Below are 17,974 nucleotides of genomic sequence, written 5' to 3'. Positions count from 1 at the left end.
ATGTTTCATTGTGGTCTAAGCGAGTGTGGGTCCTCCTCTCTCAGAAAAGGGTATCAAAATTTAACAGCATTTTGGAAATCCTAGGATACATAAGTCTAGATATAGTCACCATATGGAAATGAGGGTTTTTTTGCACTGAAAAAGCAGTTTAATGCAACACACTATAATAATACAACATTAAGGTAGCTTTGTTAAAATATAATCAGCAAAAGCAAGGTTCCTGGAGCAGTGATAACTTAGCCATTTTGCCTATAAATGCTACTTTCCATTCCTGTTTTCCTTGTCCAATTTGTTTTTTGTTTTTAATATTGTAGCACTTAGAGGCCCACACAAAATTGGTACAACATAGTGTTACCCACAGTCCAAACACACAGTGAAAATCTCAGTCCCAAAGAGGAAAACAAGAGATAAGTGTCAGAGGAGCAGCCGTGATCGTCTGTATTCGCAAAAAGAAAAGGAGGACTTGTGGCACCTTAGAGACTAACCAATTTATTTGAGCATAAGCTTTCGTACTCCTTTTCTTTTTAAGAGATAAGTGACTTGCCTCAAGTCACACTGCAGGACAATGGCAGAGCCAGGAACAGAACCCAGGTCTCCTGAGTAACAGTCTGTCCAGTGGATCATGCAGTTTCTAAAGGTGTATTCTTGTTATTTAATATGTAGTATAGCAGTGCCTGGGTGCCCCAGTCATGGATCGGTGAGGGGCCACATTACTCTAGGCACTGTACATAGATGACAGAAAGCCAATGCTTTTTCTACAGTAAATATGTAGCATAAAACACATATGTGCAGTGTAGCAGGATTAACATTGTGCAGGAGCTTAGACAGGAAACAAAAATTAAACTGTGCAACCGCAACGTTGTATTAAGTGGTTTTTGCATTTATTTTCTCTCTCTCTTCTTTTTTTTTTTTTTATAAAGGAAAATATAATTTGTTCTCAACATTAGCATTTTGAGGGCCCAAAATGGACACTGAAATTCACACCTCAGTGAGGTGAATGGGGTAGGGGCAGAGTTCACGCCTCACTGAGGTGAATGGGGTGAGGGGGGTGAATTCACACCTTCTTTGCTGCTATTGTTTGGCTGGAGACAGTTTTCTGCAAGGCTGGGTTAACAGGGCAGCAGCACATCTGTTTACATTGTGATGGCTGTATCTTGGCAACTGAAAGAGATAGAAACTTATTTTTTTTTAAATGAAAGCTATTTGCAGATATTGTAGAATGCAGCAAAACTATGGAGACCTCTAAAAATCACAGCAAGTAATTTTAGTTCCCACTTCCTCCTGTCCCTGTTATGCCAACAAGTATGTCTGAAAATGTACAAGGGAACTGTGAACAGGTGTAAACGGGGCGGGATGAAATTGTTTTATAACCTTTACTCTAGCATGAGCCTTCTGTAACACCATTTGAAAGTGAAATGGGACTGTTCGCTCTCAAGCCACATCCAGTAGAACCAGAGAAGAAGGAAACAGGATAAGAAAGGTAGCAAAACTGGTTAATCCAATTTTAAACAGATACCGATAACACTTCACACTTGGTAACCACATGACACTGTGGCCCCCAGCCTTACGCCATGATACTTGCTCATAAGGCCATAGTGGAAACCAAACCCAGAGCAGCTGAATGAAGCAGGTAATGTAAAGATGGACACTGGAGCCTGACTGCCATGTGGAGAGGTGGTCTCTCATCCCTATGCCTGGTAGTTGCATTCAGCCATGCCCCAATCCCAGACAGCGGGGGATGGCACAGATGTGTGTGTGTGTGTGCTGGGGGGATTGCTTTTAAACCTTTACAAGACAGGCTATAAAGTGAGCAATCATTTAAGTGCAGGGCCCCAGCTCAGCCAGTCCCAGCTTCTCCCAACATCTCCATTGTGTGTGGATCACTGAGACAGCAGGGCAACACACGCTGGTTTTTGAAAGAACGAGCAGTAAACTCACTCCAGCATATGGCTTCTCAGGCATTTCCATTGTGAGCCAAATCTTAATAGAAATTCTTGTGGACCCCACTTCCTACACAGTATTGCCCAGACCCACCTCCCTTTCCCTTCTATGTCAACTACAGCAATTGCCCACACGCAGAATTAGTATCATGAAAAGAACGTCTTTTTGCCTTTTAACTAGGGCTGATGATTAATTGCAGTTAACTCGTGCGATTAACGCAAAATAATTAATCACGATTAAAAAAATTAAGCAGGATTAATCACACTGTTAAACAGAATACCAATTGAAATTTATGAAATATTTTTGGACGTTTTTCTACATTTTAAAATATAGTTATTTCAATTACAACACAGAATCAAATAGTACACTCTTCACTTTATATTATTTTTATTACAAATATTTGCACTGTAAAAATGAAAAAATATTTTTCAGTTCACCTCATACAAGTACTGTAGTGCAATCTCTTTATCGTGAAAGTGCAACTTCTTACAGATTTTTGTTACAGAACTGCACTCAGAAATAAAACAATGCAAAACTTTAGTGTCTACAAGTCTACTCAGTCCTCCTTCTTGTTCAGCCAATTGCTAAGACAAACCAGTTTGTTTACATTTACAGGAGATAATATTGCCCACTTCTTATTTACAACGTCACCTGAAAGTGAGAACAGGGATTTGAATGGCACTGTTGTAGCCGGCATTGCAAGGTATTTACATGCCAGATATGCTAAACATTCGTATGGCCCTTCAAGCTTTGGCCACCATTCCAGAGGACATGCTTCCATACTGATGATGCTCGTTAATAAAAATGTGTTAATTAAATTTGTGACTGAACTACTTGGGGGAGAATTATATGTCTCCCGCTCTGTTTTACCTGCATTCTGCCATATATTTCATGTTATAGCAGTCTCGGACGATGACTCAGTTCGTTTTAAGAACGAATTCACTGATGATTTAACAAAACGCAAAGAAGGTACCAATGTGAGATTTCTAAAGATAGCTAAAAGAAAAGGAGTACTTGTGGCACTTTAGAGACTTGACCCTAGGTTTAAGAATCTGAAGTGCCTTCCAAAATCTGAGAGGGATGAGGTGTGGCGCATGCTTTCAGAAGTTTTAAAGGAGCAACACTCCCATGTGGAAACTACCTAAAAAGAAAACCAACCTTCTGCTGGTGGCATCTGACTCAGATAATGAAAATGAACATGCGTCGGTCTGCACTGCTTTGGATCGTTATCAAGCAGAACCAGTCATCAGCATGGATGCATGTCCTCTGGGATGGTGGTTGAAGTATGAAGGGACATATGACTCTTTAGTGCATCTGGCATGTAAATATCTTGTGATGCCAGCTACAACAGTGCCATGCAAATGCCTGTTCTCACTTTCAGGTGACATTGTGAACAAGAAGTGGGCAGCATTATCTCCTGCAAATGTAAACAACCCTGTTTGTCTGAGCGATTGGCTGAACAAGAAATAGGACTAAGAGGACTTGTAGGCTGTAAAGTTTTACATTTTTTAACTTTTGCATCAGGTTTTTTTGTACATAATTCTACATTTGTAAATTCAAATTTCATGATGAAGCGATTGCACTACAATACTTGTATTAGGTGAATTGAAAATACTATTTCTTTTGTTTTTTTACAGTGCAAATATTTGTAATCAAAAATAAATATAAAGTGAGCTACTGTACACTTTGTATTCTGTGTTGTAATTGAAATCAATATATTTGAAAATTTAGAAAACACCCAAAACATTTAAATAAATGGTATTCTATTATTGTTTAACAGTGCGATTAATTGTGATTAATTTTTTTAACCGATTGACAGCCCTACTTTTAATGCAATTTAGCAGATGGAAATAAAGTGAGGCCAGCATCATGTGACACCAGCTCTCTACAGAACCCTGGCAAGCACCATGTGGACCACCATAGGTTCCTGGAGCACAGTTTGTGAACCTATGCTCTAGGGTATTTGCACATGACATAGACTGGAGATGTGCCAAGTGCTGCCCCTCATCTCCCGCATGTGCCATCGTGCCAAAGGTGTAAGTCTCTGTTTGGACGTCATGGGGAGGTGTATTATTTCGTTTCTTTTTCAATAAAAGCGAGCATTAAGATGTCACAGCAGCCCATACTGTGAGAGTCAAGGTCTTGCAGTAGAATGCTAAGGTGCAAATCCCATGGCAAACACATGGTCCTAGAGTCTGGAGAATAAGCCCAACAAAAGAAAAATTGGTGAAGACACTTCACATTGTTTTTTAATTTCCACCATGGATATTTGGCATCTAATCTACAATCAGGCTGGCTCAAGAGGCTGCTGGGATCACTTGTGTTTATACTGTAGAATTCAACTCATATAGCCGACCAGAATCAGTGCTGTGGCCCCATTCTAAAGCCAGGAGACATATCTAGAGCCATTCCATATGAAGCTTAACTCAGGATCCATCCAGGGTGAGCAGACACTTGCTAGTGCTGTCTGACTTTCTGATGGATTCTATTTGTAGGCCTTTACACACATCTTCTTGGGAAAGCCCCAAGCAGAGAGTCTGACCGACTTCCTATGAAGCAACAACCACCTTGTCAGAAGAGTGAACACTCACCACCTACTGCTGATGTTCTCCTGGGATTTGCAGTGTGAGGTCAAGGAACTAGCCACCCTCAGGTCTGGTGGGCTGATCTCCTCTATGTGAGGCAGGGGGGGATGTGAGGGAGAGAAGCCACTTTGTGGGGAGGATGGGGCTCGGACTACTGAGCCCAGCACATTGCTGGCATCTGTGTCAGTCACAGAGCTGTTGCTGCCTTGTCGGGTAGGAGTCACTGTGCATCGCACTGAATCACTTCCCTCCTTGGCTTCCTGTTTTCGCTTGCGGTACTCCAGCAGAGAAACCTGAGAGAGAAACATCACCATGAGCCTGGGAGACTGAGGCTGTTAGTTGAACAGACAGATCACTAAGTTGACAGGTCCCTGGGGGGGGAAGGATGCTATCCCTTCATATGCTGCCCTAGGAGCACTGACTACATATACAAGTACACATTTTAACATGCATAAAACTGCAGGATAGGGCATCCCTGAGCTATAATTAGGACTAGACTTTATGAAAAACAAGAGATGATTTGCATCTCTATAGTTCCTTTCATGCAAGGATCTCAAAGCATGTTACAAACATGAATGAAGCCTCCCCTGGGAAGAAGGTAGGAATTTTACAGGTGGGATAGAGGCAGAGATTAAATGACTTGTCTGTAAGAATCATACACCAAATCAGTTTCAATACAGGGGAAAAATCCCACGTGACAGATTAGATACCATCAATAAATCATAGTTAGCATGATATTACTGAGAAATATGGAATTATGAAAAATATGGTTATGAATTTTAAGCCTATAATCAGAACCCCATGAACTGATTGCAAATTTACCATAGAATCCACCCCAGCCTCAGAATTGGGCTGCAGAATTTAAACGTTAATTTAGAACAATGTACATTTCTAGTTCTGTGTACAAAGAAAACAAAGTTTGCATCCTTTTATATTGGAGTCACATGTCTTCTGGAATTTGCAGATAGGCTGAAACAATAGCTCAGAGGTGTGACTGTCGTATTTTTCCACACTTAACTATTTAATGGATGATCATTTCAGAAGAAATATGCTGTTAGTAGTGTGCTTATCCCACAATCCCAAACTTCCTCCCGCACCTCCTCAATTGTCAAAAGCCTCAATGGCTTCTGTCCAGTTGCCAAATCTCCAGCATCCTCCTGACAACTTGTGCAATACAGGTCCACACCGTACAAAAATCTGCAGCACTCTGAAAGCTGAAAACAAAGCATTCTCTACTTCTATTCTATATAGGTTCAAACACCATGCTCACCCCTACAGGATCTGAGCACCTTCCAGCACTGCATTAAACAATGTGACGAACATCTGTCATATGTTTGTTCTCTCATCCTGCCCCCAGGGGTGAAACATATGCAGTGGGGTGTCTTGTTTGGGCATTTTATTTTAATACATATGCATATCTACACCACTAACATTTTGCAAAAATATTCTCACAATTGCTCACATTGGCTCTGCTCCACTAGTGTTAGCACTTTTGCGAAGCCTAGTGTAGACATGGCCTGTAGCATTTTAAGCTGTGTCATCTCATCCTGTTCAGAGCAGATCTATTTGACAAAGTGATTAAAAAGGCAGTATCAGCCAATGGCCAATTCAAGGCTTGCAATCTTGTTAACACCAGAAGAACTGAACTACTGTTTGCAAAAGTGGGAAACTTTTGCAAAATTGCCACACTCATGATTCTTGGTCAAAGGCACGAAACAAAGAATTCTATAAGTCAACTGTATTTGGGGGGAAAACACATTACATAGTCTCATATGATAACTCTCTTTCCATTCCTTTAGAATATCTGGAGAATGTTAAACAGAAGTTATTAAAAAGTTAGACCTTTTTAAAAACAGCAGATCCAGATAACTCGCATCCACGAGTTTTAAAAGAGCTGACTGAGGAGCTCACTGGATCGTTAAGGTCTATTTTCAGTAAGTCTTGGAGCAATGGGACAGGTTCAGAAGACTGGAAGAAAGCTAACGTGCCAATTTTTAAAAAGGGCAAATGGATAATTATAGACCTGTAAGCCTGATATTGATCCTGGGCAAGATAACAGAGTAGCTGATACGGGAGCTGATCGATAATAACTAAAAGAGGGTAATGTAATTAATACAAATCAACATGGGTTTAGGGAAAATAGTTTCTGTCAAACTAACGATGTCTTTTTTTGATGGGTTTACAGATTTGGTTGATATAGTAGTGTTGACAAAATATACGTAGACCTGGAACCACATGATCTTTTGATGAAAAACGACGACATCAAATTAACATGACACACATTAAATGAATTAAAGACTGGCTAACAGTATAGAGGGGATCATCATTGAGTGAGTGTTTCCAGTGGGGTTCTGCAGGGTTTGGTTCTTGGCCTTATGCTATTTAACATTTCTATCAATGACCTGGAAGAAAACAAAATCACTGATGACAGATTACACAAAATTTGGGGGAGTGGTAAATAATGAAGAGCACAGGTCACTGACTTAGGGTGATCTGGATCATTTAGTAAACTGGGCACCAGGTGTGTCTTTTAATACATCTAAATGTAAATTAATATATCCAGGAACAAAGAAAGTAGGCCATACTTACAGGATTGGGGGGAAGTCTATCCAGGGAAGCAGTGACTCTGAAAAGATTTGGGGATTGTGGTGGATAATCAGCCAAACGTGAAATTCCAGTATAACACTGTGGCCAAAAGAACTAACGCAATCTTGGGATGCATAAACAGGGGAATTTTGAGAAGGAGTAGAGAGGTTATTTTACCTCTGTTATTTGGCATTGGTGTGACTGCTGCTGGAATACTGTGTCCAGTTCTGGTGCCCACAATTCAAGACAGATGTTGATAAATTGAAGAGGGTTAAAAGAAGAGCCATGAGAATGATTAAAGGATTCTCATAAGTAGATGGAGCTCCTTGAGCTAAACAAAGAAGTTGGGGGGGGGGGGGGGGATCTTGATTAGTCTACAGAGCCCTACATGGGGAAAAAATGGTTACCAACCTTTTGTAACTGTTCTTCGAGATGTGTTGCTCATGGTCTATTCCATTCTAGGTATGCATGTGCCTATGTACGTGGCAGTTGGAGATTTTTAGTGATATCCATAGGGTCAACAGTGGCGCCTCCTTGAGTGCTGTGCTCATGCGCCGGTATATCAGGTGCCACCAACCCTACGCCATTTCAGTTTCTTCTTGCCCTGTCAAAGTCTTTCTGGAAATCTAAGTACACTATATCCACTGGATCGCCCTTGTCCACGTTTGTTGGACTCCCTTAAAGAACTCAGATTAGTAAGACATGATCTCCCTTTACAGAAACCATGGTGACTTTTGCGCAACAATTTATGTTCTTCTGTGTGTCTGACAATTTTATTCTTTACTACTGTTTCATCTAATTTGCGCTGCACTGACGTTAGACTTACCGGTCTGCAGTTGCCAGGATCACCTCTAGAGCCCTTCTTAAATATTGGTGTTACATTTGCTATCTTCCAGTCATTGTGTACAGTAGCTGATTTAAAGGACAGGTTACAAACCAGGTTAATAGTTCTGCAAGTTCACCTTTGAGTTCTTTCAGAACTCTTGGGTGAATGCCATCTGGTCCCGGTGACTTGTTACTGTTAAGATTCTCAATTAATTCCAAAACCACCTCTAGTGACACTTCAATCTGTGACAATTCCTCAGATTTGTCACCTACAAGAGACGGCTCAGGTTTGGGAACCTCCCTAACATCCTCAGCCGTGAAGACAGAAGCAAAGAATTCATTTAGTTTCTCTGTGATGACTTTACCCGTCTTTAAGTGCTCCTTTTGTATCTCGATAGTCCAGAGGCCCCGCTGGTTGTTTACCAGGCTTCCTGCTTTTGATGTACTTAAAAAACATTTTGTTATTATCTTTTGAGTTTTTGGCTAGCTGTTCCTCAAACTTTCTGGCTTTTCTTATTACATTTTTACATTTAATTTGGCAGTGTTTATGCTCCTTTCTATTTACCTCACTAGGATTTGACTTCCACTTTTTAAAAGATGACATTTTATCTCTCACTGCTTCCCCCGAGATCCAGGGAGGGGATGATGGAGGCCAGGGAGACCATGTGAAACTTCAGCTCTGTGAGAGACTTGTTAAGGCACTGCAGGTCTAGAATGGATCTGAGGCCCCACCTTTTGCTTTCGGGATTAGCAAGTAGTGGGAATACAACCCCTTTCCCTTCATGTCCCAAGGGACCTCCTCCACTGCCCCCAGGTGCAGGAAGTTCTCTTGAACAAGGAGTTGGTCATGAAAAGGGTCCCGAGGAGGGAGGGGCAGCCAAAAATTGCAAAGGTGTAACAATGAGACACTATGTCCAGCACCCAACGGTCTGAGGTGACTTGGGACCAGGCCAAACAGAAGGGATGAAGATGGTTGAGGAAAGAGCAGGGTGGATCCTGGAAGGTGACTGGGGCGTTGCTCTCGACCGCACCCTCAAAACGAGCACTTCTGGCCCCCGGGGTGTTTTGCCGAGCCAGGCTGCGTGGGAGAGCTGGAGGAGGAAGGGCGACGGCGGCTGAAACTGGCCTCTTTGTCCCTTCTTTTTGCAGATCCCTGACGAGACTGTCAAAGCCCAGGCAGCAGGGGCATCCGGAACTGCTTTCTTGCAGGCTGCGGTGTATGCATGCCCAGTGAACGAAGGGTGTCCCTGGTGTCCCTTAGTCAATCATAGAATCTCAGGGTTGGAAGGGACCGCAGGAGGTCATCTAGTCCAACCCCCTGCTCAAAGCAGGACCAATCCCCAACTAAAGCATCCCGGCCAGGGCTTTGTCAAGCCTGACCTTAAAAACCTCTAAGGAAGGAGATTCCACCACCTCCGTAAGTAACCCATTCCAGTGTTTCACCACCCTCCTAGTGAAAAAGTTTTTCCTAATATCCAACCTAAACCTCCCCCACTGCAACTTGAGACCATTACTCCTTGCTCGGTCATCTGCTACCACTGAGAACAGTCTAGATCCATCCTCTTTGGAACCCCCTTTCAGGTAGTTGAAAGCAGCTATCAAATCCCCCCTCATTCTTCTCTTCTGCAGACTAAACAATCCCAGTTCCCTCAGCCTCTCCTCATAAGTCATGTGCTCCAGTCCCCTAATCATTTTTGTTGCCCTCCACTGGACTCTTTCCAATTTTTCCACATCCTTCTTGTAGTGTGGGGCCCAAAACTGGACACAGTACTCCAGATGAGGCCTCACCAATGTCGAATAGAGGGGAATGATCACGTCCCTCGATCTGCTGGCAATGTCCCTACTTATACAGCCCAAAATGCCACTGGCCTACTTGGCAACAAGGGCACACTGTTGACTCATATCCAGCTTCTCATCCACTGTAACCCCTAGGTCCTTTTCTGCAGAACTGCTGCCTAGCCACTCGGTCCCTAGTCTGTAGCGGTGCATGGGATTCTTCCGCCCTAAGTGCAGGACTCTGCACTTGTCCTTGTTGAACCTCATCAGATTTCTTTTGGCCCAATCCTCTAATTTGTCTAGGTCCCGCTGTATCCTATCTTTACCCTTTAGCGTATCTACCTCTCCTCCCAGTTTAGTGTCATCTGCAAACTTGCTGAGGGTGCAATCCACACCATCCTCCAGATCATTAATGATCTTGCAGCCTTGCATCCATCTGGTCGGAAAAGGGACCATTCCCATCGAATTGGAGGTCCTTGATGGAGGTCTGCATTTCTTGGGAGAGACCTGCAAGTCTGAAGTCAGGAGCTGCGCCTCATTACCACTGCTGACGTGACCACGCTGCCTGCCAAGTCTGCCGTGTCCCATGCCATCTGGAGGGAACACCTGGCAGCCACAGTGCCTTTCTACAGCAGGATGCCAAATTCCTGGGCCAAACCCTGAGGAAGGGACTCCTCGAACTTATTGAGGGGTCCCATATGTTGTAATGGCCCAAGAGGGCCTGATGGTTTGCCACCCGGAACTACAAACTGGCTGTCGAATAAATTTTTCTTCCAAACAGATCCAACTGTTAGGCCTCTTTATTCTTGGGGGTTGAACTGGTATGCCCCTTCTTGTCTTTTTTATTGGCCACAGAGACCACCAGCGAGCCCGGGGGAGGGTGGGTATAGAGGTATTCAAACCTCTTGGCCGGGACAGAGTATTTCTTTTCGGCCCTTTTTGAGGTGGGAGGAATGAGTTTGCCAGAGGCCCTTGGCAATATTAAAGACACCGTCATGCACCAGTAGTGCTGACAGGATATTAACCAAGCTGTCCACCTGCTCAGCCATTTCCTCCACCTCCAGGCCCAAAGTCTCGGCCACCCGACGCAGCAGGACATGGTGTTCTTTGAAACCATCCAGTGGGCTTGCCCTCAAGGTCCTGAAACCGCCTCATCTAGGGATGAGGATGGTGATTGCATGGTCGGCGGAGGCTCCAGGGCATCATCTCCCACGGGGGAGGGAGGCTTAGCAGTGGGCGCAGTTCCTCTGCCTCGACCACCTAGCGTGCCTCGTGCACAGAGCCCGGTGCCATCAGTGCCGCCAACTGTTGCTCCAAGGCGGTGGTTGATGAGCGGTGTGAAGGGGGCATTGCCACAACCGGCATTCCCCATGTGCCCTAATAAGGCTACTGCACTGGCCACTTGGCCGTGCTGCCAAGTCAGCGCTGTCGACGTGGCCTCAGGTGCCCATTTGTGCTGGTGCAGTCTAGGCGAGGGGCTGAATTGGGCTTCCGTGCCAGAGGACTCCCCTTCCAGTGACCTTGGTGGTGCCATCGATCCCTGAGTTTGCTTGCTGACCTTCGCCGACTGGTGTCTGGAGTGAGGGCTGCAGTGCTGGGGGGACTGCAGACACAACGGGGGGTGCTCCCATGAGGCAGATGACCGGGACCTGCACCGAGGAGACCGATGGGCGAGCGAGTGGTGTCGGTAGCATGGAGACCCGCATCTTGCTGTAGGCAATCTGTGTCGACATGGCGGCGACCGTGGCGCCGGTGATAAAAGGTGAGCCCCAGAGAGTCTGGGCTGTGACTCCAGCGTGAAGGTGGAGAGTGCTGCTTTATCTCAGGGGATCGGCGGTGCTCCACTGGCCCTGAGGGGTCTTAGCGGCTGGTTTGTCCTCTTGGGGAGCCTTTGCGCCTTTCCTGGGGCACATGATGAGCCTTGAGCCTTTCCATGAGCCTTTCCTGGGGCACATGATGCATCAGCGATATGGGAGGAGGCCTTTGTGCTCTCAGTGCTGGGGGAGCCTGTGAAGGTGTCGGTGCCGCCAGGGATTTTGGTCCCCTATCGCTCCTGGGAGTTGGTGGTGGACCTTTCATAGGGCTAAGGGCTCCAACCAGGGAGGTATAAGCACACAGCTCCAGAGTGGCCTGGTGGCCCGAAGCGCGTCCCTTGCCTGATGACTCATGGCCCTTTTTTCCCGGTGCCATGGAAACGTGCTTTTGGGTCTTATTTTTTGGGCACTGGCAACAGGGAACGGTGCTGGGCGGAGCCCGGTGCCAGGGGGCACTGTGCACGAGGCACTCAGCGAGTTCTGGCGGGACAGCACAGAAGCCAGACGAAGGGTGGTCTCCAGAAGAGCCCGTAGCCGAATATCCCATTCCTTTTGTGTGCGAAGCTGGAAGTTTTTACAAACTTAGCACTTGTCTCTAATGTGTGACTCCCCTAAGCACTTGAGGCAGCTGCTATGGGGGTCACTTACTAGCATAGGCCTGTTGCAGTCCGCACAGGGCTTAAACCCGGAGACCAGGGCATGCCCTGCCTGCGGCGAAGTCCCTGCTGGGACTCTAACTGGTAACTACTAACTACACTTAACTACTTAACACTAACTACTAGAAACAAACTATTTACAAGGCCCTAAAGCTTGAAGTCAGTAGAAGACAGCCGGTTAGCCCTTGCGATGCAAGGAAAGGCGCTCTGACTAACCACCACGGGCAGTAAGAAGGAACTGAGAGTGTGTAGGGTTGGCGGCGCCGGATATACTGGCACATGAGCACGGCACTCAAGGGGCACCACTGCCGGCCCTATGGATACCACTAAAGCAAAAAACTCCGACGACCGCACACGTGGGCACATGCATACCTAGAATGGAATCGACATGAGCAAGCACTCAAAAAAGAACAAATATTTAATAATGGGCTCTTCAATCTAACAGAGACACACGTAACATGATCCAATGGCTGGACGTTGAAGCTAAATAAATTCAGACTGCAAATAAGGCATATATTTTTAACGGTGAGAGTAGTTAACCATTGGAACAATCTACCAAGGGTTGCAGTGGATTCTCTATCATTGATAATTTTAAAATCAAGATCGAATGTTTTTCTGTAAAATCTGCTGTAGGAATTTATAGTGTTACAGCCCAGATTAATCGTCACCTAGGCAAGCTATTCCTATTTCACCAAGGTGAAACTGTACCACTCTTCTCTCCCTGCTCCTGGACATGATACTTCTCAGTGGGCCCTTCTGCTGCCATACCTCATTTCAAAATCTTGCCCAACTTGCTGCCTCCTTTCCCCAGGTCTGCCTCAGCCTTTTTTCACTTCCACTCAGCACGGGAGTTTGGATTATTTCCCCCCCAGACGTATAGCTTCATTTTTCCATGTTGTATCTCATTTTAGCTATTTCTGCCCATGGTTCTACTCTCTCTAGATCCTTTGGGTTATTCCTCCCCTCACTGGTATTTACCACTCCTCTCAATTTAGTGTCATCTGTGATTTCTTTAGCAGGAAATACTTGCCTTTTTCCTTTGTGGTGGGTTTTGGGGAGCAGATTTGACTCCTTCACAAACCCGCTCACCACCAGGAGACATGGATCCATGCAATGTCTCTTTAAGAAGTCCCGGCTCATGTCTGCTGAAGTATCCATCTGCAGGAGAGCTGCAACATCCCCCTTCTGAACTCAGGGGCTTCCTGTCTCCCACCTGAGGGGAAGCCCGCAACAATCCATCTACACGGGGCATAGCGTTCAAAGGGGAGAAGGCATACATTAAATTAAACTCTGTCCGAAAAGCCTGATCGGAGCTTCTTAGCAGCAGCTGTGCCTCCCCACTCTTTCCTGGGAAGTTGGTCTCAGAAGTGAAGTGAATGGAGGACTGTGGAGCCAGATCAGAGTGGCCCGAGCTCAGTAGCGATGGCCTCTCTGGACAAGTGTTAGCATTGGAATCCAGGTAGCCCACCTTTGCCAAATCCAAGTCCGTTCGAAGGCAGAGCTAGAAAATCCAACAAAGATATGGGGTGGGAGAGGGAGGGGAAATCAGGAGAAGGGATAGACACAGGTGGGGAGAGAAACTTTTAAAGTCAGGAAACACTTGCTCCGAAGACAACTCACTCCTTTCCAGCTCCTCTCTTGATCCCCCCGGGTCCTTTCTTGCACTGCTCTGAAGGGTACATCTAACATGGGGATCAGATCCCTGCAGCACAGCTGCGGCTGGCCCAGGTCGGCTGACTCGGGCTTGCAGGGCTAAAAATTGCGGTGTAGGCATTCGAGCTTGGGCTTGAGTCCAAGCCCTGGGTTCCTGCAAGGGTGGAGGGTCCCAGAGCTTGGGCTCCAGCCCAAGTGTCTACACAGGAATTTTTCAGCCCCGGACCATGAGCCCCACAAGCCCAAGTCATCTGAGTTTTTTTTTTTTTTTTTTTTTTTTTAATAATCCCATGTACACATAGCCTAAGTAGCAAATGGCTGGGAAATGAGCATTACAGAATAATCCAAATATGGCTGTCCAGTCTGCTAGGCCCTTTCCCTTCCAACTGGGTTTGCTGTAAAAGGTATCCTTGACCCTAGTGCTCAAGTCTAGGTACTCGCTGAAAAAGAACTGATGTCTTCAGCTGGACCCACGCAACATTAACACATGGTATTAAACTACCCGTCCACTAAAGATGAAGAATAGTTCAAGGACATTCACTGCTCACTAGCTGTCTTATCAGACAACTTCTTGACTATCCAAATACCCAGTAATGAAAACTGCAAGCATCCACCTACAATTTCTCTCTACTATGACAGTACATTGCCCAGGAACCCCAAGCCATGTGCAATCACTTTGATTACAAGACCTGGGAACCGCTGGTACAAACACATTCATTTCATCTGCACTATAATTCAGCATCTTACAGCAGTGAGACATAACTGCCAACCTCTGTTCTATCACAGTACCTGGGAACTCTGGGCACTGACACACTTACATTTCTTCTTTTACAAGATGGCACCTGAAAACCTCCAGCACCAAGACAATATCCCGCCTTCCACTATATTACAGCTCTGGGAATCTCAGACAGTGAACACAACTGTGTCCCCTTTGACACATCACATCCCATAGGAGCCTCTGGCACTGAGACACATCCACAACTCCTTTGCTATATTCACAGCACCTTGGAACCTCCAGAACCAAGACACAAATGCATCCTCTCTTTAAATCACAGTCTCCAGGAACCTCCAGGACTGAAACAGGAGTACACCCCCTTTTCTTCTTACAGTGCTAAGGAGCCAAAACATGGCTGTGTCCTTTCTGCTATATCACAGCCACTGAATGCATCTCCTCTGCTATATTGCAGCTCCCAAGAACCTCCTGCACTGAGTCACGGCTGCACCCCCTCCATGTTACAGTCCCCTGGAACATTGGGTAACGAGCACCAACTGCATCCCTTTCACTGTATTACAGCACTTGGGCACCTCCATCAATAAGGGCATACCCTCTGCTATATTACAGCTCTGTTCCCAGGAATGGAATCATGACTGTATCACTGCCTCACATTTTTAGACCAGCTTGCTGTTATCTGGACTCTTCTTCCCTGGTACTTGTTTGATGGACTTAGGCTGCAGTGAGGTGATGATTCTGCCTGAACACAGCAGGTCAAGTACACGACCTTGTCCCAAGAAGCTGATCAAAACCAATGAGTGATGAAGATGCTGAAGGTTCTGGACAGAGTTCTCATTGCTCCAACATCCTTCAGTTTAAACAGGGACAAGGCTCTCCCATTCCTCCCTCAATTGAAATTGCCCCTTTACTGCTACAAGAAGTAAACACCATATAAACCACTTCTATTGAGCTGAAATTGATGCCAATTATTATAATTCCAGGGCCCCCAGACCTTTTTCCTTTCACCCCAATAACCAAGACACTGGTTCTTAACACTTTGCCTCCATTTCCCACCAGCATCTGCAGTATTAATACATCCCAGTTTTCCAAATAAAATCCACTTTATTTTCTTTAGTCTCCCTTGACAATCCTGCAGTCTCTCCACATTCTTACTGTGACTAGTGCCCCACCTCCCTCTCCGTTCCCGTTCTCTCACTCTCCTCTGCAGTCTCCTCACTCTCGCTCGACCCCACCCTCCAGAACCTCTGGTACACACACACACACACACACACACACAGCCTCAGAGTGCAATTGAGATGGTGTGATAACTACCTCGGGTGACAGGGACTCGGGCCTATGCGCAGGGGAACTCTCAGGGGAGGATACGTTCTAGAGGAGGGAAAAGCATCTTGTTATTCATCTACTTAAAAAGTCAAGAAGCAAAATAAAATAAAGTAAAAACAAGCACAGAGGTTAGCCACAGCTATTCTAAACAGACACTCCCCCCAGGAACTCGCCTCAGTGATTAGAGGGGGATTCAATGGGTTAAGCAGTTTCTAAAGCCTCCTGGAAGCACAAAGACAGGACTGGGTTATTGTGTTCCATGCCACAACTTAGTATCCAAACCAGAGAACAGAAGAGATGTTAGCCAGAAGTATTTATTTCCTTATATTTCTGATGCTGCTAGCCAAAGAGTTTACACCAGGAAATATAGAGAAATCCATGTATGGCATTTAGTCCAATGACATGGGAAAGGCTGGAATGGAAAGCCTGGCTTTGCCTAAGGAAAATTCCCCAGATGCTGTAGTTAGTATTAGACATTAAACGAGGGGAAAATAAAATGGCTCCTTCAATTCACCATGAGTTTCCTCTTAGGTACCATCAAAGGAATAGGTATAAACTGATTGAGGGAGCTACAGAGGTCACAGCTGGATACAGTGCAAGGGAGAGCAATCCATCCACATGCAGTGGTATGTGCAAGCCTCTCCACCCTCACTTGGTGTTACAGAGCATCCCCATCAGAGAGTCAGAAAGAGGGAAGCTCTTCCAGAGGTAGGGTACTACCAGTGATGGGGCTGTGGTTGGGTGGATCCTGCTGGACAGGAGTACTTACAAAAACCCAAAGCGATAAGGACTTTCAGAACCTTCTCAACTGTGGAGACTTTTGATGGGCAGACTCCATAGGGATAAAGCAGATGAAGGATACTAAGCTCCAGGTCTCTGCTGCAAATGTTGATGGGCCCAAGCAAACCCAAATTGAGGTCCCAACCTCATTTGGTTTCGAATTAGCTCTAAAGCCCTGGTCCGTAAGGCCTGACCTGCTAGAGGTTTCAGGAGTGTGTGGGACAAGCTCCCCAGAAGAGCAGATGCAGCAGATTAATTCAGGATGGAGCATCTCAAAAGTGGCATTCAGAACCACTTGGTTAACATCAAGTCTTAAAGAGACACCGAATTCCCCACCAACCCAGTGTCTGGTCACTTTCAGCTCTCTAATCGAGGAGCCTGTCCTATTGGTAACCAGATAAAAGACCCTGCCCCCCCATTCTCTTCTCCCAGGGCCATGGTCATAGGACTGAAGTATACAATCTGTATACATGATGATATGCATTCTCTTGAGTTAGAACTGATGGTAACTAATGAAACCGACAAGACACTAAAATGGAAATGTTATCAATGAGCTGCATTTAGTGAAATATAAAGCTTGAACACAGAAGCCTGTGGTCTACCAAGTTGTTAGGGTTGTTCCCTAGAGGAAAACAGAGGCAGCAAGGGCAAGTAGGAGGTAGATGCCCACTAGGCTCTAAGTTTCTCTGTCATACTCAGCAGCAGGAGCAACTAATGCTATTTTACATGGGACTGAGGTTTGTAGCTAGGCTATTGAGGTCCACTATGCTACTGACCCTCTAACATTCAACTTGTACCAGTGCAGAGCCCGAGGATAATGGCCAGCTCAAGCTCTATACCTGAATCAGTCCTTCCCTCCTACTCCTCAATACTAAACAATCTTCTCCACTAGCCTTGACAAGTATCCCTCTACAACAGCTTTCAGCAAAGAACTCTCAAAGTAAAAGTGAAAGCACCAAGCTAACAGACCCCATCGGCAAAGGACTCTGCACTGCTGCAGAGCAGAGGAGGAATCTCTGCAGGATTCTCTCAAGCCAGTGGCCATGCTGTTGTTCACTAGACTGTTCCCACCTGGGTCTGAATGGTAGTGTAATGGAAGCAGCAGGTTTCGAGACTTCCACTTTCCAATGAGAATGAGCAATAATGGAAAATAAAAAGAGAACTGCAAACCACCTGGCACCTCCTGCCAATCGTCGCCACCGAGATGGAACATGGCAAGAGGGAGGAGGAAGCTCCAGACTGGAGAGGCACTGGCAACTCCCCCTCAGATAGCGCTGAGCAGAGAAAAACACCCACCAAGCT

General features: G+C 45.6%; 1 protein-coding gene across 3 annotated transcripts in view; it reads right to left on the bottom strand.

Annotated features, from left to right (window-relative positions):
* The window catches only part of SETD5 (SET domain containing 5), a 156,272-nt gene that overhangs the window by 22,962 nt on the left and 115,336 nt on the right, over positions 1–17,974 (bottom strand). For 2 of the 3 annotated variants that reach the window (XM_074957249.1, XM_074957250.1), the window contains exons 19-21: positions 15,881–15,937; positions 13,214–13,684; positions 4,533–4,819 (exon numbers count right to left, since the gene is read on the bottom strand). In XM_074957249.1, coding sequence (XP_074813350.1) covers positions 4,533–4,819; positions 13,214–13,684; positions 15,881–15,937 — 815 coding nt within the window. The remainder of the gene's footprint in view (positions 1–4,532; positions 4,820–13,213; positions 13,685–15,880; positions 15,938–17,974) is intronic. The other variant, XM_074957251.1, reaches the window with a different exon arrangement.

Source organism: Natator depressus, chromosome 7 (genome assembly GCF_965152275.1).
Source record: "Natator depressus isolate rNatDep1 chromosome 7, rNatDep2.hap1, whole genome shotgun sequence".
Taxonomy (NCBI): domain Eukaryota; kingdom Metazoa; phylum Chordata; order Testudines; family Cheloniidae; genus Natator; species Natator depressus.
Note: the sequence above shows the minus strand (reverse complement) of the source record. Positions and strands in the feature narration are given on the sequence as shown.